Genomic DNA, 19,421 nt, shown 5'->3' with positions numbered 1-19,421 from the left:
AAAGAAAAGCTCTTTGTCAAGCATTTTCTTTTACAAAAATTCTTTTCACTGGAAGAACCTGACAGTAATACTGCTTATGTGGACTTAGCAGGTTTATCATACATTTTTAATAGAATGTTTTAGAGTCTTTCTAAAGCTATGTAAAATAATATACTATTACTCAATCATTTTCAGACTTACAGCAATTTAGTACTTCAAAAGATTTTAAAACAAAACAGATGTCAAGCTTCAGTTAGAACTACTTATATAGTTTCAGAGTTAAATGGGTCTAGCAACGAGAAAAAAATCTACCTTAATATCTAACATGATTTGGTGATAATTCTGTCATTGCTAACTTTTGCCAATTCCTGAGCATAACCCCCCCATCAATTTCACATTTAAATTCTCTCATCAATTTTCTCCTTTTCCTAATGTAAAGATGTCTTAATTTCTGGTTATACATAGGTATAAAAGTACATGCAATGGGCAACATTAGTGTTAGTAAAAAAGTATGTTAGTGAGTAACTACTGTAGAGAATCACTACCTCATATATTTACAATATGCATATTCAGATTTTAACCATAGGCTTTGTGTATACATAAAATAGAAAATACGTGTAGTAGAATACAATAGGACATAATGCACTAAAAATTAACAAAATAAATGCATTTTCATTTCCATAGGAGAAAAAAGGGCAGCAAGAATCAATTTCACTCTTTGCTTTTACCTAGAAGCATCTCTATACCTTATTAAATGCAGGAAATGAGAAACAGTATGAGAGAGAAAGAAAGCTGCAGACAAAAGATAAAGGAGGCACCTCAAGCTTATACAGCCCCCTTTTGCTTCATACAGTTTCAGACTTGATTAGTTTTATATTGCAGATAAGAACTTAAGAAAAAAGCATTATTCCATTTTATTAGTATCAGATTCCAATAGGGAATAAAGCCTTCATGACTTAATATCAGAGTCTATCAGCTGACAGAATCTATCAGGGTGATCATCCATATTGCTTAAAGGTCCTGATGTCGTTTGCCATTCTCAGAACAACTTGCCCTGTTCAGCTCTGACACTTTTGCGGTCTCTGCTTCACTTCCCACTTCTGCATTGCCATCACAACCACAATTAATCAGCTAATCTTTGAGATGTCAAAATATATTCAGTCCTTCAGGCTATTTCCTCTTCTCAAGAAAAGCATTCTGTACTAGCAATCAGACAAATGTATTTTTCAATGCAAATGCAGCTTACACAAATTCTCTTTTCATTTCCAACACTGTTTTTTTTCCAAAAATACTGTTCATCAGTACTGCAGTATTACCCATATTTTTCAATAAGAAATGCCCTTTCATTCCATACTACTGTTACTTCTAGTAAAAATAGCTAGTTAAAATTAAAATTAATCAGTTAACAAAATTTGAATAAGCTAATAAAATATTTCTCCTGGATTCAAAATATCCCAAAGTAAATCTTCAAGGCAAGTACTTACATTATTTAAAGAACAGCAGAAACTAAGTTATAAGCCACAAAAACACCTTTTCAATGCAAGCTTAAAAAGAAAAACAAAAGCCCTGAAAAAGCAAAAGCCTCAACTGGTCCATTATGCTTATAAGAATGAAGACTCATTTCACGTCAGATCTTATACATCGTATAATACCATGATGAAAAGATATTTTGTTTAGTTATTGGTGCTTTTCTTTTCCTTAATCAAGATCTTGGAAACCATTCATATTTTTAAGCTCCTCAACACGTTCTGTGCTTGGCAAGTAAAAGTGATATTTCTTCTCCAAATTAAAAGCTTTGAAGTATGTTTTCTTAGTCAAACATTAAGATAGTTTTGACACAAACTGTAAGAAACATGAGAATCAACAACATTATTTCAGCTTGAACTGGCTAAGTAGCAGAGAACAGATATGTCAAATAGTTGCCTATTTTCTAAGTGACAACGTAAGTCAGGTTTAGCAGGACTCTTTTTTAAAAAATAAAATGAGCTGCACTATTGAAAAGGCTAATCTTTCACTTCATGCCACTGCATATTTCATTTATGCGAGATGCTATGGCAAACAAATTTAACCTTTCAAGTTGAATTATTTGAACGTTTTGCAATTTTTAAGAGTTGTGAAGCTACAAACATTTATGAAGAAGACTTTTCTTTAAAGAATGGGTGATTGCTCCTCTCTATTTCCCCATTACTGTCTACTTTAAGGAGAGATGGTTAGAAGCACTTCAAATTGAAAGTAAACTAGTCTCAGATTCACAATTTGTTTCAAAATACCACTTTCTTTAATTGTGCAAGGCATTAGTTAACTAAATCCATGACTGAAAAAAAGTTAGAGACAGTTTGAGGCCTTCACAAACCTAAAAGATTTAGAAATGCATGTTCATAGGATGGCTTGCAGGCGACTGTTGACAGGTATGGCCTTGTACTTCAGTAAATATATTCATCTTTTTCTGTGGAACTTGGAGTTCTTTAGTACTATGCATATGATACAAAAAAAATCCTATAACACCTTTTGAATAGTAGCTATAAAAGGTATAAAATCTTTTAAATCTTGCTCTCTTTAAGATCAGTTTCTTGATCAAAAATAAAAAAAAATTGAAACATCTTCATATATTAAAAAATCTATACTACAAGAAAATTACAAAAAAACACATATTCATTAATTCAGAAGGACAGCATTATGATTACTCACATATTATTCTGATTCATTTTTATGTAATACTTAATTGATTATAAGTTTCCTTTTCCTGATCCTCCTGTTTCCTGAATCTCTTTATCTCCAAGAATATAAGAAAAAAGGAACAGAACTATATTGAGGTCTATAGACTGGGTAAATTAGCCTGATTTCAAAAGTTAACTAGATTTGATATCAACTACCACATAACCTCAGCAACCTAGAAAGTACTGATAACTGGCCTTAACCTAAATGCATTTGTAGTGAGCGAGACTCATCATGGGCTGACAGCCTTCATGGTAGAGCAAGAGACAGAGGTCCAGTAAAATAAGTTTGGTTCATACCTGCAGACCTGAAGCACAGCATAAAGCACAAACATGACAGAAATTTTAACTTTAAAATATCACTCCCACTTATTTGTGTCTATTCGAATTAGAACCATAGCTATTGACAAGCATCATACTGTAACATACTTTGTACAAAACTGCTGATGCACTAGTTTAAGAATAAGGAGCACTCATAGCAACTGAAGACATAATACAATAGTAAAATAACTTTTCTTAAAAATGAACAACCACAACAAACTTTTAAAAGTAGGAAAATGGAGGTTGAAGCCTATAGAGATAGAAGAAATTTTTAATAAATTTTCACTGTGCGGTGCCCTAGATCTTAATTTTGTTTTGCATTATATATGTATAAAACATTCAAGAGAAAATCTCCCCTACAGGTTTTTCAATGCCCAGTACTTTTAAGAGTTAATGAGGCCTTTAAGAGTAGTTAAGGCCAGAAGGCATTTCTACAACTCTAGAGAGGTTACCACTCTCTTCTACCGGTTAAAACATCATGCTAACATAACTACCCTACAACACACTGTCCCAGCACAGTGCTTTCAGACTTAGTGATTACAATAGAAATCCATACTTGTCCAAACACCATTATATCCTCTGAAGTTTCAAAAGATAACTATTATTACTGTATTTGTTGCAAACACAAAGTCAGAGATAGCTGGTGTGAAAGCTCGTAAGTTGATTTCAAAGTTGTATTATGTAATGTTCATACTGTATAAAGCAAAGATTGAAAACTGTATATATTCAAAGTCCAAAAGGACAACTGCCTAAACAGTAAACAGTCTTCTGACAAAAAACCTTTGCAATAGCTGAAGTGCTACCTAGCAAAAGACACAGTTATTCTCTCTGACATTTTCAATTTAAACACTACAATGAACACACTAAAACAACTTATCAAACAACAGATCATGGCTAAAGTACATTTAATATCATTAGTGTTTTAAGTGATGCGTAAGCATCAGAGATTCTTTGATAATACTGTGTCAGTATACCAACATGCTTAAAATAGAGAATCAGCTGGTAAATAAACACCAGTTGTAGGGAATACACTCTCCTAGATTTTATTTGTTTTTTCATGGAAAAAAGAAGAATTTGAAATGAGGAAAGCATAAAAATGTAAGATAAATATTTATAATGGGACCAGTAAAATAGCTGGGGTTATTTATTTTTGTAATCAGTTTATTTTCTTTGCTCTCAGATTCAGTGAACCACTCATTTGAGTAAAATTATTTGGTAATGGAAGGGTACTAAGATTCTCATAGGTAGATAAATGGTCACTGTGGCTTTCACTGCACAAAATGCAAGAAGCAAGTTAAAACTGGAAGAAACAATTTCCCCTCTTTTTTTATGAGAAGAAATGAGGGTCAATATATAACATCTCACTTCAATGTTTTAGACAAAATACATCCAGTAAACTGAGTATCTGAGGGAGACTGTCAAAGGTTGTCATAAGAGTTGGTAAAACACTTGACTATTTTGGTTTTATTTTTAAGGTTATTTTCATTATTAGGCAAACTAGAAAAAAACTTTTTTTGAAAAGCGTGGATTCTGGAACCATAACACTGTCAGTAAATATTCAAGGCACAGGCTGGAACAACGTGGAAGTAAAATCATATCATGAATAATTCCATAAATATATGGAACAAGAGCTACAGATGCCTTCTGGATTAATGTAAATGACAGCCTGGAAGGCCCAGAGAAATGTATACAAAATTGTGCTGCAGCATCTTCCTCCTACACCTTTTTAATAGAACTGTTTTACAATCATTTAAGAATTTTCCTCCCATCATGAAAGCAATGAAAAATTATTGATTGATTTAATACAAAGCCTACAAGTGGGGCACAAGGGTCTATTTTGAGACACAGTAGTAAGATTAAATGGGAGAACCTCAAAAGTTTAATACACATATCATTTTAGCTCATATTTCAGACCTCAGTATTTTAATCGCTTTGAATTTTCTCACTTGTCACATTTTGCAACACAACCAGTATAATTATATACTATGTGATAACATTTCAGCTGCTTCACCATTACTTTTACAATGAAGTTTAAAGAAAAAAAAAGACCAGACCAGTATGTCTACGAACAGCGTACGAATGTGCACACAGGACAATAATTTAAAATCTTAAGCATACCTGTGTTCGCAGAATTTCACCTTTTGACAGTTGCATATCACCAGTCAACTCTTTCACAGCAATGCCCAGTGGTTCCAGACGCTTACTGAAGTAATTTGTCATTTCAGCTGCCAAAGCCTTCATAGGAGCCACATACACAATCTGCACCAAAAGGACACCAGCTTGATAAATGAGCAAACCCCACAATGTCATTTGTTTCATGGCAACCATTACAAATCACAATTTATTGTGAAATATGATGCCAGGCACTTACAGTGAGAAATCTTAATAGTGATATATGAAAAGTAGTTATCTTTGTTAGATAAGTGTGCAGCTGTTTAAAGGACAATGGATTTTATTTATACAGCCTCATCACTTTGAAAATTGGTTCTGCATCAAAGCTAAATGCATTTTCAGAGCTTTTCACGTGGGTAATAAGATTTTTAGAACACAAATAGGAATGGCTTTAACAGTAATGAAGTAAACCAGAACTAGTCCTATCTTTGACTCGGAAAAATAACACCTCTGAAAACTTCCTGATTTCATATTACATGTATAACATATAATAGATTTCACCTTAGAAGTTAAAAAGCTGTTCCTTGGTTCATTAAATTCCTACCTTAAACTCATCCTTTTTGATAACACCATGCTGAACATGCTGGCGAATTTCATGAAGGACTGTTAGCATGGCGATGTTGGTCTTCCCAGCTCCAGTGGGTGCACAGATTAGCATGTTTTCATTTGTGTTGTAGGCAGTCTCAAAAACTATAGATTGGATTCGGTTTAGCCGTTTCATGCCTTTAAATACAAGTTGCCCAATCTGTAAAATAAATAAATAAATAAAATAATAAATAAATAAAACACAGGTCTTTTGGACTTGTGTATGTGTGTGTTTAAAAAATAAGGTATAGAATGCATGGTAACAAAACTCGGAATAACTGCTGAAATATATTTATTAGTTATTCACAAGTGTTTATTCTGAGGCTACCAACTTCAACATACAAATTTTGAACGTATAAAGAAAACAAAACGTATCAGGATAACCTCTCTCAAAGCTAATGGAGCTCTTCAGTCACATGCTATTTCAGCACTTCCCCTCCCTTTTTTTTAATTGGTGTGAACAAAATTAATGTATAGTAGAATAACTGTCTGTTTATAACAGTTCTATTTGTGTTAGCATTTATCAGTAAAAATCACTAAAACAGCAATAGCCATAGCAGTACGGTATAGATGTTTAGATGACTAACTATAATTATTCTAATAGAAGAAGAGGCAGCAACACACAATAAACTGCTGAAGAAACAGATGATTTAAAAAAAATTTACAACTAATAGCGTCCAATGAAGTTTAATTATGTAAAGATATACATAAAAAAAAAAAACAAACTTTCAGCCTTCTCTGATTCTGACGAAATTTCCCTCTTGTTCTTATTATTGTTCACCTCTTTCTCCAGTAATACGTTTAACAAATTACAGCCTCTATAAAGAACATAAAACACCTACCCAAAGTCCCAAAGGAACTTTGACAATATTTTAAGAGTTACATTATTATATTGAATACATTTTTTAAATTTTATAAATCAGAAATCCTGGATTGGGAGTATTGGTGGACAACTAGTTGACCATGAGCCATCAATGTGCCCTTGTGGCCAGGAAGGCCAATGGTCTCCTGGGGAGCATCAGGAAGAGTGTTGCCAGCAGGTGGAGGGAGGTGATCCTGCCCCTCTACTCAGCCCTGGGGAGGCCTCATCTCAAGTACTGCATCCAGTTGTGGGCTCCCCAGGACGAGAGAGACATGGAGCTACTGGAGAGAGTCCAGCGTAGGGCTACGAAGATGATCAGAGGGCTGGAGCATCTGCCCTCTGAGGAACGGCTGCGAGAGCTGGGCCTCTTCAGCCTGGGGAAGAGAAGACTGAGGGGGGATCTTATCAATGTGTACAAGTACCTGAAGGGAGGGTGTCAAGGGGACGGGGACAAACTCTTTTCAGTTGTCCCGTGTGACAGGACAAGAGGCAATGGGCAGAAATTGAAGCACAGGAAGTTCCTCCTGACCGTGAGGGGGAATTTCTTCCCTGTGAGAGTGATGGAGCACTGGCACGGGTTGCCCAGAGAGGTTGTGGAGTCTCCTTCTCTGGAGATCTTCAAGGCCCACCTGGATGCTCTAGGTGACCCTGCTTGAGCAGGGAGGTTGGACTAGATGATCTCCAGAGGTCCCTTCCAACCTTACTGATTCTGTGAATTATAAATATGCTTGTGCTGTTCCTCCCCTCCCTCCTCTGCAAAAAAAGAAAGCTTTTGTCCAGAAAGAACTGTTTGCAGATAGTTAAAATTTTATTTGAAGAATCATAAAATTTTTGCAATGGAAGTATGGATCATTAAAATATTAATTTAATTTGCTAAAAGACTTGCTTTTTCTTAGTTATATTTCACAGACACTTAAAAGACTTGGTGGACCACAGAATTACTTTCAATCTTCTGCAGAAAAGAATCTGGATTTCATTACCTGAACTGCTACTACTAACAATCATGAAAAGTATTTTACTCATATTTTTGAGAATTATCATTCTTATTTTAATTGTAAGAAACAGCAGAAGTACAAATTCACTGTAAAGAATGGCCCTGAAAGCATATTTTGAAGATTCTTCTTTCCATTATTACAGTCTTTCCAGTGAATTTACAGAGGTTTGCTATTTCAAATATTGTTTGACTGAAAGAAGCAAATTATTTGAGCAGGGTCCAAATTTATCACTTCCTAAAGTAATGCAAACTTAACAATGGAAGCTTTATTGGTTATCCAAATTCATAATTTTATTTAAAGAAAGAAAACTTTGATACAAACTGTGCTAGGTCTATCCTTTTGCTGCAACTACTTGCACTGAGATACAAGTTACAAATTTAGGTCAATATAGCATCTTCAGAACACAGACTTCACTCTTAACAGTAGATAAATTATGACTTCTAATTGACTGGGCTGATTACAGTAGGCTTTTTATTCTAGAGGATTTTCAATATTGAAAAACAACATAAATTTAACATGAGTCAACAAAAATGCTACATAATAGACATTTAAAAAAAATATTGTTTAAAACAATTTTAGCAGTATCTTTATCTTAGCAAAGCTTTCAAGTTGGAAACTTTTAACTCAAAATTTTTTTAAAAAAAGAAAACTACGAAAAGAAAGCTCTATTCAGTTCCAATTGGTCCCATAGTTTACATTTGCAATTAGTAGAATTGATACCTCTGTGTACATCTCAAACATATTAAAATATGTGTTCTAAACTGTTAAGTTTTTTTGGTGAAGAAAAACAAATGTATCTAACACAAGTATTTCTAGAATCAAATTTCCTTAAGCCTGAGTATCTGAATTTCAGGATTACAACAATCATCACGTCTAATATTTTTTTATAGTTTATTCTGCTTGCAAGATTGCCAAGGAAAAGCTCATTTGTTTCCCATCAAGTTTTGTGTATATATAATGTTTACTTGGTGTATCATCTTCACAATTCCTTTCATCTTCATCAATAGGACTATTATAAAGTGTTAATGGGCTAGCTATAGAGATTGGTCAATCACATCAGCACTATCAGGGTTTATTCAACTATTTTTATGGCCTTTTCAGTCATTTCAAATTTCTAATTTGCCTGTTACTTCATTTTGGGTCTTCTTCATAGGTCTTTTAAAATGATCATATTTTTTCTTTTCTCTCTCACTACGTGTAAATAGTGTTAGCAGCTACATAAACACTTCACACAGCACACTAAAGGATCTGTGGAAAGACATGCACAAGCACAACTGGTGACTGTATAATTTAATTGGCAAAATACTATGTGGCACAATGCTTTCAGTATTTTAAAGAAGTATAGTTGCCTAAATGAAGTCAGTTAAAAGTATCCTTACTATAGAACTGCAGCAGTTTTTTACAATCACATAATGAACATGTATAGCTTTAAACACACAATTCTCTTTACAATTGTGCGGTTGTTCATACAAATTAAATAAAACACTTCTTTAAGCATTTTCTTAAACTACTGCTCATGAGAATATATTGATCCAGCTTCTGTTAAGCTTTAAGAGGACAATATAAGGCTCATTCTTTTCTGTCAAATTTTGGAAAGAATTGCATTTACAATAGTCATGGGATATGTAATTGTTATAAATAAGAAAAATTCAAATATATACATTAATAGATAAACAAACAAGCCAACAAATAAATAAATGCAATTTCTTGGGAAATATCACAGATTAAGAGTGACTTGATAACCAGCAATAAATAAATAAATGATCAGGAAACAGCAATGGAAATTGAGTGACAAAACTAGGACAGAAAAGAAAAGAAGAAAAATGCTTTTCTAGAAAAATGTCAACTCTTCTGAAACAGGAACATTAAGAATGGAGTTAAGATTAATAAAAACAAAGCCTATTAAAATCCTGTTTAGAATGAGAAGTATGTTTTTAATAATGATATTTAGAGCAGAATCTAGGCTTTTATTCAACATACTATCTGATTAATTTTCAAGCAATGCAAAAGAAAAAGTCAGACACTGACAAATCAATGCACTTGATAATATACTTTGACAAGTGACTCTGCAAGAATATATTAAGCATTAAAAAGAACTACAGAAGCAAGGAACTCCAGAGAAAACAGTATCTTAGAGTACTTAACTCCATGTTTAGTTGAAAAAAATATCATTGATGCCCCTTCCCAAAAAGTTGAGTTTTTCCAAACTGTAAGTTTCAAATTAACAAAAGCAATTAACAAAAAGTAGTTCTGCTCTTAAAAATGACTAAAATCAACGGAAATTGCAACTGTATGAACAGAAATCCCCGCTTATTAACATCTGCCTACTCTACCAGGCTTGCTTTTTCAATTTTGTTGTCAACTACATAAATTCTACCTAGCTTTAAAGCTGAAAACTATGTTTTTTCTTTGGCATATTATCTCCTACACATCGACTTTTTTTCAGACAGATCAGTGAAACTCATTTTTTCTTAATAGAGCAGTAGCCACTTAAAGGACTAGTAGCCACTGGATGGCAGAATCTGTTTTTGTTTTGTTTTGTTTTGTTTTTTGTTTTTCACTAAAGGCGAATGAGATGCAACAGCTTTCAGCTTTCCATTCCACAGCTGATTCATCACTAAAATTCTAGGGCAAATCAAAAGCAAGTTTAAATAAAGCACAATTCGAGTGCCACTCCTGACACATACAGTTTAGTGTCAAAGGGCCATTTTTACATAAAGATGAATCAACGTAAGAGATCATCAAGAAGAAAATCTTTCCACAACCAAGAAAAAGTTACTCCAAGCTGCCCTTATATGAATGTCCAAAGCCTTACTTTTTACTTCAGTGTGCTACCCAATTCTGTCCGAGGAAATTAACTACTACAAGCATCACAAGGCTTCAGGTTTTACGCTTAAGTGAGATCACACTTAATGAAGATATTCTAAATTAGCCATTTCATTAAAAGGATATTTGTGTGAGATGCTCCAAGGGCAACTCAAAATAAGAAACTGTTAACTGAAAAGTCACTTGAGTCATTAAAGTAAAATTCTTGAATGAGTCAGTCTGATTCAGTCCGTAGGCACGCTACAGCTCAGGAACAACTCAGTTGTAACAGTGACTTTTGCTGGAAATGGCACAAGCAAGCAGCACTACGTACAGAGTTTTCAGAGCATCAGATTCATTAGCCAGAGCAACTACAAAGTATGACACAGATGATGCATTTTCTTTCACACAAACCTCTGAATCCTGGTCAGATCTCTGGTCTAGAGCACATTCTCTGTCACATCCACAACAAAAGGGTGCTAACTGCATGTTCCATTACAAGCTGAGATCTTCTGTTAATCCTCCATGCCACTTTAGGCATTAACACTACTAGTTGGTAGAAATAGCTTGTCAAATACAATTAACCTCAGCATCACATAATTTCACTAGGTGACCCAATGAGCTTTTAAGTCAGCTTCAAATTATCGTGCTAGCATTTTAGTAGCAAATTCAACTCTGCACAGGCAGTGTTATGCACAGGCATAACATATGTCCTGTCTTATCCATCCAGAACAGAAGAAAACAACAACAACAAAAAACCTTCTTAGCATTTTATCCAGAAAAGATGTTTGGATATTATCTCCCTTTGAATTGTCATATTTCATTGATAAATCTACACAACATTTGCTTAATACTCCTCATTCTAAAAGAGCTTTTGTCTTGTCTATATCCATTTTTTCAGATAGTTTTCACATACTACTAGACAAATGTTCTCATGGTATGAACTACAGAAATGTTAGTCATCAAATCGTAATTTCTATAGCACAGAAAAAATCCAACATAAACATTCTATAATGAAGACCTCTATAATGATGGTTGTATTACAAAAACTGTTGACATTATTATCTATTTATCATAAATGTTGCAATCACATACCAGGTTTAAACTTTCAGCATTTTCCCTACTAATTGGTTTGATTTTAATATATGTTGTAATCAACGAACCTTTCATAATTTAGACACAACAAGCTCCATCCTGTAGTCAGTTTTCTATAGCACTTCGGTTAAATAAATAAATAAATAAATAAATATAAAAAATAAATCAGTTTAACATGACTTGTCTGTGCTGTTTTACAGAAAATCTATAAGCCTCAGAGAATGAATTTCTAATGGTCCTCATCCTGACAGTTAAATACTCTCCAAACCATGTTTTCCTCTTTACTGCATTTTGGAATGTTATTAAAAATACACGCACACATATATGCACACACGCGGATGCATGCATATATTTATTCAGATGAATTCCAGCACACTTTCATTAAAAAATAAATTGCAGTGAAATCTAGTAGTTTCCTACTAACCAATGCAAGATAGGTTCATTGAAAAAAACACAAACTCACAAATAGAAATTGAAAAATCAAAAAAACCTCCATATTTATTTTAAAAATGATCAGTCATACCCATCTACTCTCCCAAGGAAAGAACAAAGACTTCTTTGAAAGCAAGAGTTTTTAGGGAGAATATTTAACTGCATTTATGACAGCTGACAGACCACATATCTGAACAAAAATCCATTGAAGACAACAGAAGTATTGCCACTAGCATTATCTAAACTATTCCCTTGATGAACTATGCTATGTGAACAACTTAAGTAGTCGTACCTTTTCTATAGTTCTCTGAATTATTCAACCTCTTATATATTTTAAAATGTAACATTAATGTGGAACAATATTCAGTTGCTCAATATTCAATATATTATATATGGATAAAACTGAAGACTTCTGCATGTACAGACCCAAAGTCAGTCTGATGGGAATGGTGTGAAAAGACCACAGCTCTCTGAAGTCCTCACAGCCTAGAGCTCCTGACAGCTTAGAGAGTCTCCTCCCCTCGCTCCCTGGGTGTATTTGTGTTTCTCAGCCTGCTTATAATCTGACAAAAGACTATAGACAGAATGATTATATCCTCTGGTGATTTGATTTGAAGAAATGGATAATAAAGTGTTTCAGAAAGATTTTTCCATAAAAGCAACTGTTTCTGCAGCACAGCAAATGTATACAGATTTACGCATCCCAGTAGAGACACAGGCAAGATTCTGATTTCTGTGAGACTACTGTAAACACAAAAGCATCTGTCTGATGTCAAGAGAATTATTCTACACTTACATCAATAAAATGGAGATCAGAACACAGCCTCTTGTTAGAGGTTTTTGATGTAATTTGTAATTTATACTGAAAATTTACTCCAAAATATGTACGTAACAGCAAAATAGCAAAAGAAAAACTGTTGGCAGTTGTTGCATTTTTGAATAACATCAGAAGTTAAAATAAAACCCTTATTAAGTTTAGTTAGCTTTGTTTAATTTGCTTACATTTCATCCATGTGAACAGTTGTAAAGTAAGCTTTGTTTAGTAAAAGAAAAAACAAAACTCTATGAGTGGAAGAGTGAAATATAATAATCGCTATGAAGAAAACATCTAAAATATTGTTGCTCTTCACCACAAGGTTCTTCCTGTATGTATGGCAACCTTCACTCTCCCTGATTCTTCACTCTCCCTGACTCTTGTAGATGTAGCTATCAGGAAGCTGCTGTTTAAAACCAGGCTTTTCTTAACTCATAGAAAATTCTCCCAATTTCTTAAGCTTATGTACAAGTAAAACAGACTCTTATCTCTGCTGATGGCAGTTCTCCTCCTGAATTTATTCCCCTGGGAAGCCTCAGCCAGTGTTTCTAAACGGGAAACAGAAAAGCACTGCTTAAGGTAGAGTGTTTAAGGCCATGATAACAGACTGGAAGAAATCAAAGGGTTAACAGAGAAAACACTTTTCTAGTTACTCAGGAACACAGGCAGTGCAAGACAAAGCAGGAAATCAATGAATAAAAAGCAAAGAAAATAAAGGCATCATAAAAAAAAATCACAAAAAAAAAAAGTTTTGGTCATCCATGAGAGAAATATGCCACTCTACTAATGCACACCATAAAAATTGAAGCATTTTTATGCAGCCAGTAAATTTTGCCATATGACATGGTTTTAGTTAGGCTTTTTCCAAATAAAGAGATATGATTTGAGCATAGAAAGCACTTTCTGAAAGTTGAATCATTTTGATTTACCATTCCTGAATTAATTGCAGAATTTTGACTCAACTGCTTCATACTAAGAGACACCTAATTTATTCTTTTCCTTCCTCATTCTTGTTGTAGTTTTTAAAGAACAGATCACTATTAATATAATCAAAATAAAATCAGATATATAAGTGATAAGTTGCTTATCGCCGGTAGCACAAAGTACTGTTGATGAGGGGCATATATTTCAAAGAGACTGCTGAAATTAACTTAAACAAGTAACTAGAAAATCTGGTAGAGATGGAGAATACCAATAGAAACAGCAGCTAGTTCTTGGCCAGACCTGGAGAATGGTGAGCACAAGAAAGAAACATCATAGGATGTTTCCTAAGATGGAAGGATGCTAAGAAGGAAGCAAAGCCCAAACCATCCCATAGTACACAGATTTACACAAATGATTGAGGAATGGGTCTGGTAAAGCCACAAACTTCTAGAAATACATCTGCCCATTTCTATTCATGGATCCTCTGGATATGGATTCATGGAAAACTAAGACACTGAAAACTATGTAATTGCAAAAATTGAAAAGCAGTTGAGGAAATCAATTCTGGCATTGCAAGTAGTTCTACAGATTAGAATTCTTGTATTTGCTTTGAAAAGGATGCATGCTGCAGGTTACAGCTTAACCAGCCTTTTTATCAAATTTGTTTTCTGTGCAGGAAATATATACAGAGATATACATAGATATGCAAAATAATCTTGTTTCTGATGTAGGTAAATTACTGATGCAGAATTTGAGAGGAGCATTCCTGCTGAACTTGAAGGTATACTTAGTAACAGGCAAGTCAGAGAAGTCTCCAGCTAACAAGTATGCATAGCAGAGAAGTACTCTCATGTTTAAAGGGCCAACAGAGCAAAGGTTGAGAGATGTCAAAAAGCAAAGGGAAGAAGAATCAGGAAAACAGGAAATTAAATCCTATATAGCCTCAGGTGATTCAGAAACATTACTATCCTATTCAGAATTAGGGAATCAAAGCAAAAATTGAGGAATATTTGCACAGAAGTTGAAGGTTCTAAATATGAAGCACATATTTAGGTGACAGAATGAGAAACTGTCTCATGTTTAGAATCTCCTTGGTGATATTGGGAAAATAACTGTCCATAGCAACTTGGATATAAAATCCTCTTCTCAAGACAATACCTGGTCTGCTTCTTGAGGTGATGACCTGATATTCTTTATCTTACTCTTATTTCTTCCACTTCCTCTTTCCATGAGGTTTTCTTTTGAATTTATCTTATTTCTTCCCTCTAATTACTTTCAGCAAAACAAAAAACTGAGACAAGAGGCTGAAATACAAGTTTCTCTAAAGCAAAATATGGCACTAGAACAAAATTTCTGCTCTTTTCAGTTCTTTTCCTTATTCTCTAATAAAATATCACACCAATTCAATGAATAATAAAAGAAAACAAAAAAGTCACAAGTCTGTGGTAAGTGTAAAATAGATTTTAAAAAAGTTTTATTCAAAACTCCCTCTCATTTTTACATAGATATTAATAGTAGCATGTTTTTTCTAATGTTGTGGAAAATCAAATTCTTTTTTCAGCTATTCTGGATGAATATATAAAAAAATTTCCTCTATAGTTTTCTGCAAAGAAAAGCTTGTATTTCCCTTCTTCAGATTAATCTCCAATGTATTACAGAGGAAAGAAATGGTTATCATTTTCACAGAAAACTAACCTATTCATATGAAAAGAAAAAATAGCACTGGTTAATTCCAGTGCTGTGAAAGTTTAAAATCTTCCACTGTTAGCACTTACTACATCATCTTGAGGTTAATGAAAATTGTAAATCTGAGATAAACAGCCTATCAGATGTAAAGTCAATCTTTTAGTCATTGGCTCTTCCACCTCAAAACCTTTTAAAAACATTTAAAATTATTTGGTGATTTTTAAATGAATTCCTTGACTGACAATCTCAGTCTTGTTTCTATTACTGAAAGACCCAAGACAGCCTTATCACAAATAAAATATTCACATTGTGAATGTGTATGGTATTTGTGTTAATTAAAGACATCCATTAAAATCAGATAAATTACAGTTTGTCTAAAAAGATTAAATCTTCCTGAAAATATTTAAGCATGATAGCATTCTAGAATTAGCATATGCTCTTCCCACATGAACATCTGAAAATTTTCACTTTGAGATCGTTTCTGAAAAACAAAAAATAATGTTGGTCTTGAGCATAATTTTAATTTCAAACATTATCTTGTATCTCTCTTTAAATTGAAGATTGATTGTCCCTAAGAACTAAAATTTGCCTTCAAGTATGCTAAGTCAAACCAGAATATAACTAAATAATTCTTCCATTCTACTACTAGGAATTTTCATTGAGAAATGGCAATATACCCAACCAGGAAACAGCAGAAGCACACTATTTACTCTCCAGCTTTAGTAATCAAAATGCGTAAAAACACTGAGCTGTTTTCATTAAAACCTTCACAAATCTCTGCATGTTCTTTATAACAGAAATTCTCTGTATTCAGTTAATCTGACATAAATGTACCTCTCTAAAGCATGAAAATTGCTCTCTCAATTTAAATATTTCACTTATTATTCTCGTTTAATAAGGTCAACAAACCTAACAGCTGCAAAAGCACCAAGTAGATATAATTGGATTTCAAATATTACAGTGACCAAGAATGAGGAAAAAAAATGTGAATCAGAAAGCTGAATCTTTCTGAGTTACATTAAACCACACTGTTGTAGAATATGTCTATCTAAAATGCTTCTTAGATTTTTCTTGGGAATTGGTTTTACTAAGAAAAGTTTAGAATACAAAGAAATCACTGAATTTACTGTTAGTACAGTATCACAATTGGGAGCCTTTCTTTGAAAGTGGTTTAAATGTACTGCTTTTCAACAGATCAGGGTGACTGATCAGGGTGACATTTTAAAATGCAGCTATCTTTCAGTATTTCTTCCTAACAAAAAACCCTAATGAATTTGATACTATTTTATGCACACCAAGACATTAGTTCAAACTGTTCATGTAGAAGCCAATATTAGACTGTTCAGCAGAAGCTGGTTTGGGCTACTATTTCCAACTATGTATTTTAGCTTGCCCTTCAGATGTTTGATATAAACTATTTATTCCTAATGCTACTTAAAAAGAAATGGAAAAATTAGCAGATAGCTCTGAAGGATAATTACTTTAATTTTACGTTATATATAAAGTACTCAATAACTTTAACTCAGCAACTAAAAACAAGGAAACTGCAAATGGAAGAATATCCTTAGAAGAATAAATATTCGTGCCATAACCTTTCTACAACTCTATTTGCTTCTCTATTTCCATTAATTTCATTCAACTGCTAACCAGGAATGGAGTACTGTTTTATCATACATGTTAAATGACTTTTTCTTAAGTTTTACTGCAGAAAACTGCAAGAACAACCAATCCATTTTTTTTCTACAAGAGTACAGTTATTTTATTCTCCTAAAGCCCAGCTAAATCAAAAACACTCACAAGAACTGTTTTATTGATCTCCTGCAGGAAAATAACAAGTGGAAGCAAGGGAAGATGAACATGCATCACCAATGTGTGGGACCAAGCAAAGCTCAAATATCAAGACAAAAGTCCAACAGTTTTTAAAAATATTTGGGAAATTTATCTAATGACTTCTGACTGCAAAACATATTTCTGAGTATGTATTACCTCTATAGCACGTCAAATATGCTGCAATGTAAGGAAAAACAAATGCACTCAACAAAACCCCTTGAGAATCATCTCTCAAACCAAGTCAACCAAATACTGGAATCCTGCTCTTCAAAATCTCTTCCAACTGACTGCATCTTTTCATAGACCCCACGTACAGCGTAGCACAGACTTTCAGCTGACATATCTGGGTTTGTTTTTACTAAATAAAGTCAAAAAACAGTACTTCAGGGAGGAGCTTCTGCAGATTCCTATTGCTCAAGAATAGTACTATTTTGCAAAAAAAAAAAATTTTTTTTTTTTTTAAGGGATTAAGAATTATTTTCATTGGCTGGATCTTTATACAAATTACAATCCTGTCAGGTAAAAGTAGACACTTTGTTAGACTACTTCTAGCTACAGGCAGACAAATCTACTCCCACCGTAGCTCAGCAGGTGTTTTTCAGCAGCTTGCGTCCTTGATTAGTTTTCTTTTGTAAATGTTCCCGTCAGACTTTCAACCTTTTCAGACACAGCACTACACAACATATGCATGAACATTTGGCGCATGTGTAGAAAAAGAAATAGGCTTAATGCATTCCTTCAAGTAAGGTGCAGTCATTTTTACCTCGTGTTAATATTGAAAAATGCATTTTTCTATTCACATTTATCTTTTGCCTCTAAAGGACAAGTTTGACCAAAATCTCAAACAACTATAAGAATATGCAACTTTCCACTAAATAACATTTTCAGTGAATTTTGCATAGCATGTAATACCCAGCCATACAAATTTTAAAAAATAGACCTCAAGAAATGTAGTTTTCTATATTCATTAATATTTTATGATATTGTCAGTATTAAAATTCAACTTATGTTATCAATTTTTCTTGTCTTTAAAGTTTTACTGCACAGAAGAGATAGCTCAGATTTTACGGAGTTGTTTTCAATAAAGGGAGTTGTACATTACTAGTCCTTAGAAAAATCTTAGGTGCATAACTGAGAACATCTGATAAGTTTCAAATACAACTTTACTAAAGAAAAATTTTAATATTTGAAAATACTATCTTAAATCTACAATTTTTTTCTTCCTGTATCAGTGTTTATCAGTGTTTTTATTTTCATTTTCATTAATATCAAGTCTTACAAAATAAAAAGATACTTTAAAAACAACCAAGACTGACATAACAAAGAACATATTTACTAGTTTCTCAGAGTATCCTGTTGATTAGTTTTTCAGAGTATCCTTGCCATCCTTAACATCTTCAGTGTCTTAAATGTGGCTCGTTCGTGCAATACAAACATTAAACTTCTGCCAAGACTTTAAAAGGCTCTTACAGGAGTATGTATAAACATAAGCCAACATTGAAAACATAGGTTACTATAATGTATTGTACAATATGCTTTCCCAATAGTGTTTAGAAACTAATGTTTGAGGAAAAAAGACAAAAGCCTTGACAATCTTAAAGAGAATAAAAGGGTAAGACTATAATGATGATAGACATCATCAACTAAACTGCACATGAAACAAGGACAAAGGCAACTTAAACAAATAATCAAATCATACTGAAAGTAGAGTCAATTTTACATCACTATAATATAGGGAAAGGTATTAGTTATAGTTGAAAAGCAAGAAGCAGCCAGCAACAGACAAAAAAAAAAAAAAAAAAAAAAAAAAAAAAAAAAAAAAAGAAGAAGAAGAAGAAGAAGAAGAGGAAAAAGAAAGAAAAAAAAAGTTTCACTTTTGTGAAAAGTCACCTTAAGTATTTGTGCAAGTGAACTACCGAGGCATATCGCACAAAGAAATCCTTCTGTCAGGATGATTCTGAAAAGAATCAAACTTGTCTAATGTCAAACAAAGCAAATAAACCTGCTGTGAGCTTGACAAAAGAGAAGTTTATGATAGAGACCAACAGAAAACCCTATTCCAGAAAAAGTTATTATTTTTTTTTTAAATCAGGGAAACTGTGCAATCTGAAAATCTTAATCCAAGTGGGTATCTAAACATTTTTCCAATATCCCTTGTAACCTAAAGCTTTAAGAAAGTATCGCTGTATTACTTCCCCACTCTTAAC

General features: G+C 33.3%; 1 protein-coding gene across 1 annotated transcript in view; it reads right to left on the bottom strand.

Moving 5' to 3' along the window:
- Nucleotides 1-19,421, bottom strand: part of ASCC3 (activating signal cointegrator 1 complex subunit 3) — a 273,420-nt gene that overhangs the window by 196,210 nt on the left and 57,789 nt on the right. The window contains exons 9-10 of the mRNA XM_062572708.1: nucleotides 5,731-5,931; nucleotides 5,133-5,273 (exon numbers count right to left, since the gene is read on the bottom strand). Coding sequence (XP_062428692.1) covers nucleotides 5,133-5,273; nucleotides 5,731-5,931 — 342 coding nt within the window. The remainder of the gene's footprint in view (nucleotides 1-5,132; nucleotides 5,274-5,730; nucleotides 5,932-19,421) is intronic.

Source organism: Rhea pennata, chromosome 3 (assembly GCF_028389875.1).
Source record: "Rhea pennata isolate bPtePen1 chromosome 3, bPtePen1.pri, whole genome shotgun sequence".
Classification (NCBI taxonomy): Eukaryota; Metazoa; Chordata; class Aves; order Rheiformes; family Rheidae; genus Rhea; species Rhea pennata.
Note: the sequence above shows the minus strand (reverse complement) of the source record. Positions and strands in the feature narration are given on the sequence as shown.